At 39.8% G+C, this 8,285-nt stretch overlaps 1 protein-coding gene across 1 annotated transcript in view; it reads left to right on the top strand.

Annotated features, from left to right (window-relative positions):
- Positions 1-264: 264 nt before the first annotated feature.
- FARSB (phenylalanyl-tRNA synthetase subunit beta) overlaps positions 265-8,285 on the top strand; it is a 33,638-nt gene continuing 25,617 nt past the window's right edge. The window contains exons 1-10 of the mRNA XM_031596389.2: positions 265-365; positions 702-757; positions 1,908-2,062; positions 2,628-2,700; positions 3,137-3,252; positions 3,503-3,653; positions 5,176-5,284; positions 6,525-6,595; positions 7,862-7,923; positions 8,010-8,061. Of these exons, the coding sequence (XP_031452249.2) occupies positions 308-365; positions 702-757; positions 1,908-2,062; positions 2,628-2,700; positions 3,137-3,252; positions 3,503-3,653; positions 5,176-5,284; positions 6,525-6,595; positions 7,862-7,923; positions 8,010-8,061 (903 nt within the window). The 5' untranslated portion in view covers positions 265-307. The remainder of the gene's footprint in view (positions 366-701; positions 758-1,907; positions 2,063-2,627; positions 2,701-3,136; positions 3,253-3,502; positions 3,654-5,175; positions 5,285-6,524; positions 6,596-7,861; positions 7,924-8,009; positions 8,062-8,285) is intronic.

The following is an 8,285-nucleotide window of genomic DNA, read 5'->3' as shown; positions in this document are numbered from 1 at the left end:
CCGGGCTGCCGCGGCGCTCGCTTTTAGCTCCATTTTTAATCGAAGCGGCGCAGACGCAGCACGCGCGCCCACCGTAAAGAACAACCAAACCCCGACCACCCACGGCACCCGGCACCCCCGACTCGGCGGCGGAAGAGGCGCGAGGCCCCCGGCCCCGCTGCGGCTGCCCGCCGCTCTGCCTGTTCTCTCGGCGCGGGCGCGGGCGGCGCTGCTGCCGGGCGCCGCGGTCAGGCGCTGCGCGGGGCGCCCTCGCGCGGCGGGGGCCTCGCCGTGCGCAGCGCAGGCGCGCAGCGTGCCGGGCGCAGCCATGCCGACCGTCAGCGTGAAGCGAGAGCTGCTCTTCGAGGCGCTGGGCAGGAGATACAGTGAGTGCGGCGGGCTCGGGCCGCGGCGGGGCTGCGCTGCCCGTGCGGACGGCTCAGGCGCTCGTCTGTGCTGCGTCGGCAGAGCCGGCGTGCCGCCACTGCCGCCCCGGAGCGGCCGCTGTGAACGCAGCGCGGCAGAAGCGCGCCGGCCGCCGAGGAAACTGCTGCTCACATGCGAACGTGAACAAAATGCTCTGTGCCACTTGTACCCCTTTTTCAAAATGGCCGTTTGAGAATGCCCAAAACAAACACAACATTTAATCGAATCTGAGTTCTGCTTGTAAAGCAAAATTCACCTTTTTTTTTTTTCTTTCTTTCTTTTTTTTTTCTTCACAGCCGATGAAGAATTTAACGACCTTTGCTTTGAGTTCGGTTTGGAGCTTGACGAAGTCGTGAGTAGCACTGCGGTCTGTTGCTCTGTGGGTAGAGGCAGCAGCCTGACAGCCGTTGTGTCTGTACAGATCTGTGGCACACGGCTGGCAGTGAGTTCCTCAGGCAGCATTGAGCCCATGCCTTCTGGAGGGCACCATAAATATCCAGAGCGTGGGGCTGTTCTCAAAAAGGGACACGGGCAGGGCTCCAGCATGCCCTTCTACACATGCAGTCCTCCAGCAGTACAGAAGCAGGCTTGTCAAACCGAAGCATCCTCATATCTCTGCACAGTATTGTCCAGAGAACACAACGTATCCTGTGTTCTTGTTACAACATACCACTGTCATCAGTTGTGTTAACACAGCTGGTTTGAATCCGACAAGAAGAACATCAAAAAAATTACCATCTTAGGAACAAGAGACCCTGAGGTGGCACACTGCTATGGCTTATGGAGTTTGGCTCTCTGCCTCCTGTTCTTAAGGCTCTGTCCAATTCAGATAGCAGTATAAGGATGGCCATAGGCCATATATTAGACATACTTTGAAAGATATGTTTGGCCATATTTTGTACACATTTTTGTGTGCAGTGCCACAAGCGTATGTTTGTCCTGGACATTCCATTACCTGAGTTACAATTCATGTATTTTTTTATCCAGGTTCTATACTTGTGAAAGTTTGCTGACCCTACAGTCTGTATCCACATAAGTCTTGAGAAGTACACCACATTTTGTCCTTGTTTTTTAATGGAAATTAATTGTTCTTTCAATTAGGTTTAATCAAAAGATATCCAAACATCATATGTTGTGCTGAATTTCACAACAGACCTGATGCTACAAATCTTTGCTGATCTGTAACAGAAAATGAGGTCTGTGTTCTCTGCTGGGATCTGCCTGCCTGGAGACTTGTGTTTCTATATCTGTTTTCAAAATTCAAATTCTGATAGTGAAGTTTTCTCTTGTTATATATCGTATTACAATCTTTATATCTGAGAAAAATGTTGATTTTACAGTACTTTTGGTACTTGGCATACTTATTTGCTATATAAATCCAAATTGTGTTTTTAAACTTCTTAAATTAATATTGTTTCCTATTATCTCACTGTCATAGCACTGTGAATGTTAAGATATTTCAGATTAAAAAAGGCAAACAGCCATATTTTACTTGATTTCAGACATCCGAGAAAGACATTATAAGTAAGGAGAAAGGTGAAGGAAAGGCAGAGGGTGCGTCTGAGGCTGTTCTCTATAAAATCGATGTTCCTGCCAACCGCTATGATCTTCTTTGCCTTGAAGGGCTGGTCCGAGGACTGCAGGTCTTTAAAGAAAGGTAACAGAGTGAGTTAGTTGTGTCTTTGGTTATTTGTTCAAATGAGAGTCCATTTCTGGTGATCAACTTTGACACGTGATTGGGTTTTGAGGACAATCTGGTGTAAGTCAGGTATATTTGTTAATGTCTGTATGTTTCATGACTGCTCCTCTGCAGAGGAGGACTTGTTAAATACTCTTATAAAACTAGACAGAGTGTTACATTTTGAATCTGTTCTAAAAGTTTTTCAACTGCTATTCCATTTGAGACTTATCCTCTGTAAAAAACTCCTGCAGTGGTACTTCTCTGTGGTCCTGTTATAAATACCAACATAATTTATTTCACTTCCATTATGACTTTATCTCCTGAGATCTTTCTATTTTAGTTATGTGTTTACCATTCAGTAGAAAATTTGAGGTTTAAACATCATAAATATAATCTAGATACACAAATTCCAATGTCCAAAACAAGAACAGTTGCCAAGAAAATATTCTATATGCATTCGTTCTTGCACTTCTAAAAAGCTTTATGAATTTTGTACATATTCTGTCCTTTAGTTACATATTTATTACTATCTTTATTCTAGGATAAATCTCCCTAGGTATGAAAAGATAATACCAGCTGAAGGTGAAGGTCAGAAGCTGATTATCACTGCAGAGGTAAAAGTGTTTACTGCCCCACTGTATATTTATTGAAAGTTTCTGAACCAAGAAGATAATATCAATAGCCATTTTATGACTGCAGTGAGACCAGAAATCTTACTTGCAGAACAAGATCTAAAGAAATTTTAATGCCTCTACTGAGTGTGATTTATTTTTAGGGACTACGAAGGGAAAGAACAACAGGCAAATTATTGTGGGTGAACCTAACTGCAGATCAATTCAAAGCTTCAGACATTTGTATTGCATTTAGCTTCTGGGCTGTGCCGGACTTGAAGTTTTTTGTATGGTTTTACTTCCCCTTGAATTTCTACCATATTTCCAGAGTTTTTCCTTGTGATTGCTACTCCACTGAAAAGAAAAACAAAAAGGGAAAAATCAGTTCTTGTGTCTTTTATATTCGAAATTTATAATCTGTTGCTGTTGCAAATTGCAGACTGTCAAAATCCGTCCTCATGCTGTAGCTGCAGTCCTTCGTAACATAACTTTTACCAAAGAACGTTATGACAGTTTCATTGACCTCCAAGAAAAGCTACACCAAAATATTTGCAGGTTAGTGCTTAAATTCGAATACCATGTAGTGCGTGAGCATGATTTGATTTTCTGTTAAGATTTCACTGCCCTATTGTGAAGAGACATTATATATTATGTTCATATTAAAGAAAATACACCATAGCCACTCCTTCTTGCTCCTTCTCATTTCTTTGTCCATTTCTATCTGCTCTCAGATACAGAGTATCATAAGTTGCTATCTCAAAGGAACTCCAAAAGTTACTAGCAAAATCATTATTTTGTCTTTCAGGAGAAGAGCGTTAGTAGCAATAGGTACCCATGACTTGGACACCATTTCTGGTCCATTCACTTTTACAGCTAAAGCACCTTCTGAAATTAAATTCAAGCCCTTGAACCAATCACAGGAGTACACAGCTTCACAAATTATGGATCTGTATAGGGTAAGTGTGATTTTTCAGCGTTACTGTGCTAAGTAGAGGAAAACAGTTTCCAAAGCTTAACATCTAATACCCTTGCATGTAAGGGTTGCTCTTACAAGTAGAACACAGCCATATTCTGTAGCTTCAGCCAGTGAACATGATAAGTGCGTGGCAATACTTAATTTGTATTGCTCATGAAAGATACATCATGGTGCTTGGTACCTAAACGTAACTCTTAAAATAGTGGTCTCAGTGTTAAACTCCACTGATTCATTGACACAAAGGTAACTTTTCATAATATTGTAAAAGGGTTATGTTCTTGCCTACACTGGTAAGATGTTCATTGTACAAAACTGAAAAAAAAGTAGGTGTAAATAATACCAAACTTTAAAATGTTGTTTCAATTGGGCCAGCTTGATGGCGACGTTGAGTTACCCAGCTACATATTAGTCAGCTGTAGCTGTGTGAAAGACTCAGTTAAAGTTTGGCGTCATCTTGGCCTAGCATCCTTTTGAAATCAGGTAAACATTAGGAAATCCCATCAGGTCTAATTTTATAATTACTATATTTGAAAATACACTTATTTTCAAATAAGTCAGTATTTGAAAATGATACTATTACAATTAAAATATACGGTAGTGTTAGAGCACACATACAGAGGTAAAAGAAATTCACAATGATATCTGACTAAAGGCTAGTGAAAACTAGGAGAAAAAGAGGTCAGAGAGAATAAAAGTTAACTGTGTTTTTGGTAGAATACACATTCATGTCATTGGAACAGATGCAAGTTTTGAATCAAGCATAAATGTGTAAAGCGCTAAATCCTGACAATTAAAAGTACCTAAATGAAGTTTTTTATCACTTCTAAGGAGAATTCTGATAAACTAACGATGGGTACCCATGGGTTTGGCAATGGAAGGACTGTTGCAGTGAACAAAGACTTTGTTTAGGTAGCACGCCTTAAGCATCTTTGAGAGAATCCTTAAAGAAATAGTTTTTAATATTTCTGAAGAAAAAATTCCAGCTCTCTCATTTAAAGATTTTCCCACTTCTGAGAGCAAGCATCTTTTGCTAGAGGTACTGTAATGCTATAATGGGATGATAATAGCAGGGTGGGAAAGACTTTGGATATGGCAAATGAGAACAAACCCAAATGAAGCAGCCACATATACAAAAAAAGATGGAAAAGAGCTGCTTCCCTTTGGAAGGTCTCAGGTAGATAGAGATCTCTGGCAAGAGATGCCCTCACCTCTACTGCCAACCCCTAAATGAGATCTGGAAAAGGGTGCATCCTGGCTCCACCACTTCCAGTCACTCAAGGTACACTGCATGCACCTGAGCTCCCCTGGTTTGGCCCTGCCGTCCCACGAGGTGCTCAATCACTGCTTCAGGCCATGACTCAGCATTTCCACTACAGGTACCTAGCTGTAAACCCAATCCTACCTTTAAAAATTCCATTTAATACCTCACCTGAGGATTGTGGTAGGATAGAAATTAAAAAGTGAGCTAATGTCAAATGTGGTATTACTTTTTGTTTCCCCAGACTGACAGCCATCTTCGACACTATTTACACCTGATTGAAAACAAGCCACGTTATCCTGTCATTTTTGATAGCAATGGTGTTGTTCTGTCCATGCCACCAATCATCAATGGTAAGTTTATTTCTGACTAGTTTATGCTGTTGCTCCTATTTTGTGAGTTAGGATGTCTAATAGAAACGTTGGTACATAATGTAGATTATTCTGTTCTATTAAAAATGTTTCATTTATTATTTTTTTCAGTTTAAACGCAGATTTTTTTGCTCCTTCAGGATAATTAAATGTAAATATGACCATTGTTTTTTTTTTTTTGGCTGGCTACAAGCACTTAAGTGAAAGATTATATGGGTGTTGAAGCAAGTCCAGGAGAACTGAGTCTTTTTCAGTTGTAAAGAGATACAGCACAGCATGCTGGGAAGGGAGCACAGCATCCTTCACTCTTGAGAGCTCAGGTGCTCTTGGCTACATTCACACAGCATGGTTATTGGCAATGAAATTCATTCAGTGTACACACTGGCCATCAGCGTTTAGCAAGTGATACAAGGCAGATTTCTGCTCAACTACAGTACATAGTTTACCATGTACTAACAGAACCCCATTTCTGTAAGGAGTCTACTTCCGAGGGACTTCACATCTACTTTGCAAGGAAGACACTTTAGGTGATGCTCCTAAGTATATTTTCTACCTTCTTCCAGACAAGAAACAGTTTTGAGTACATGAGTGATGTACTACAGTGTGTGCCATGTGATTGCAAGTGCAGGCAAAAAGCAAATCCATGCTTAACCTGTCCTATGCTGGACCACTCACATAGACAAAATCTTTAGTGTCTCAGGTGACAGTGTCAAGAAATCTTGTTTATTCATAAAAGTAGTTATGGATTTTCATCAGTCTAAATCATTTCTTAAAAAACATTCATTGCTACCTAAGTTTGCTTTCTCATGCATGTCGCATCAAATGCCAGTCTGCTACTAAAGCTGGGGAAGGGGAGATGCAGAACCACTGTGCCACCAGCAGATGGCTGTGATTCTGCTAGTTTGCTTTCTCTACTGCCAGTAGAGACTTCCTGTCGATTTGTTTTCTAGTGTTCAAGGGTAGCCAGGTCAGCAAGACCAGTCTGCCTTTTCTGATTAGAATGTGTTGTATTTTTGCTCTTTTTGACTTACAAATTTTAAAATAAAAAGCCCTGCTACTCTGGTAAGAATGGTGTGAATGCTGATGCAGCAGACGTAGTAGCTTTTAAGCTGGGGAAGATGGTGATGATGGTCATTTTGAAATACAGAATCAGTCAATATCATTGACACTGCAGGAAAAGTAACAACATTTCTTAACATGCTGTTGTCTTCACATGTTTTAGGAGATCATTCAAAAATAAGCCTAAAAACCAGAAATGTATTTATTGAATGTACAGGCACAGACATGACAAAGGTAAATTAATCTTTTCTGCTTTTGATATGCTGTAATGTCATTGTTATCCCAAAGGGACAACAATGCTCTAGTACAAAGATCTACAATAGATGAGTGTTTGTTTTATGGAGCAGACTGTCCATTTCAAACGGGCAGGATAAGTTGTGGGACTGTGTGAAATTTCCTCAGTACAGTTTTAGTTGTGCTTTACAGGTGGTGGTGTGTTTTCTGTGGGTTTTGTTTTTACTGTATCTTCATGCTGACACCAAGTTTTCAGCTTATATGTTAAAAATAAACTAAGCTAGGTTTATTTTTGTTGTTGAACACTTTCCAAAGTCTTTAAGATTCAGAAAAAGAATAGAATTCATTAAGACTGCTTATTTTGCCAAAACAGTCTTCGTAAAGAATAATTAAAATCTGGGCTGTGGAAAGGGAGAAAGCAATTTTTCTTCTTAGTTATCTTTTTCAAGCAGGGATGCTGTGCAAATAATTGTCAACTGGAAGTCTTTCTACATATGCAGATTCTGCAACTCAGCACCAAAACATGAAAGTCTAGCAGTTATAATTGCCTGTTCTGGAATGTAGGTTGTGCATTCATTGATAGTTTCCCTAAAATGTGTACATTGATGCTCAAGAACAAAAGTACTTTTAATTTATCCTACTACACAATGGTTCATTAATGACAGAAATTTGCATGTTGTGATAAAGCTTCTAAGGAAACTAAATAAAATAACTGCTTCTTGCTACTGCTTACTTTGATAGTAAATACAAAAATAGCATTAGTTTCTTTTCATGAAGGAAATTATGGTGTGAGGCATCATAAAGCAACTCTTGTAGATGAAGAGTTTGATTAAAATCTCATGATTGTGTTCTGTTATGCTAACTTCTTCAAATACTAAGCATAGAATAAAAGATGTCAATGTAGCCTCATTTGCAACAGTATGTTTTTAAACAGTGCACAACCTTTTGGCTTCAATGAAGTAATTAGATTAAAGGTTTGGAAGACGCAGTTCCAACCAGTATCTTCAGAACAGTTTAGCAAAAACATGTAAGTGCTTTAGAGCCTTGAAAACCAAAGATCTCCAGTTATCAGGTTTTTGAGTAACATCTTTGCAGTAGAAGCAAAGCATCTCTTAAAATGCAGCCTGGTATTTTAGGTGCTACGTTTTTAAGTAATATAGAATGAAGAGAATATAACAAATTTTTCCCCCCTTTGTTATGATATTTTGTCTGCTTTAGCCCAAGCAGAGGACAGATTTCAATGTGATTATCATCTTTATTTTGTAGGCAAAAGTTGTTCTTGATATCATAGTTGCGATGTTTAGTGAATACTGTGAGAAGCAATTCACGTGAGTATAAATTTGGAGTCAGAAAGACATTACACTTCTGCCACATTTCAGAAGTGGTTTTAGTTCTGTTTTTATATCTCTTACAGCGTTGAAGCAGTAGAAGTAATTTATCCTAATGGGAAGACTCACATCTATCCGGTAAGGGAGATGGTGTCTCACTGTCACTGGGGGAAGGATTTTATTTACACAGAGTATAAGAATGACATTGTCTTCTTTTTCTGCAGAAGTGAAGAGTAAATCAGAGCCTGCTTTAACCCCTCTAGGGAAATAATATAGTGTCTCACTTTCTCCTCATCTAGAAAACTCGTTCAGAAGCGCTGCTAGTTTATGATAAAGCTAAGAACAGTCTCATTTAATCTGGT

This window comes from Phasianus colchicus, chromosome 10 (assembly GCF_987193195.1).
Source record: "Phasianus colchicus chromosome 10, bPhaCol1.hap1.1, whole genome shotgun sequence".
Taxonomy (NCBI): Eukaryota; Metazoa; Chordata; class Aves; order Galliformes; family Phasianidae; genus Phasianus; species Phasianus colchicus.
The sequence above is the reverse complement of the archived record's forward strand: the minus strand, read 5'-3'. Positions and strand labels throughout refer to the sequence as shown.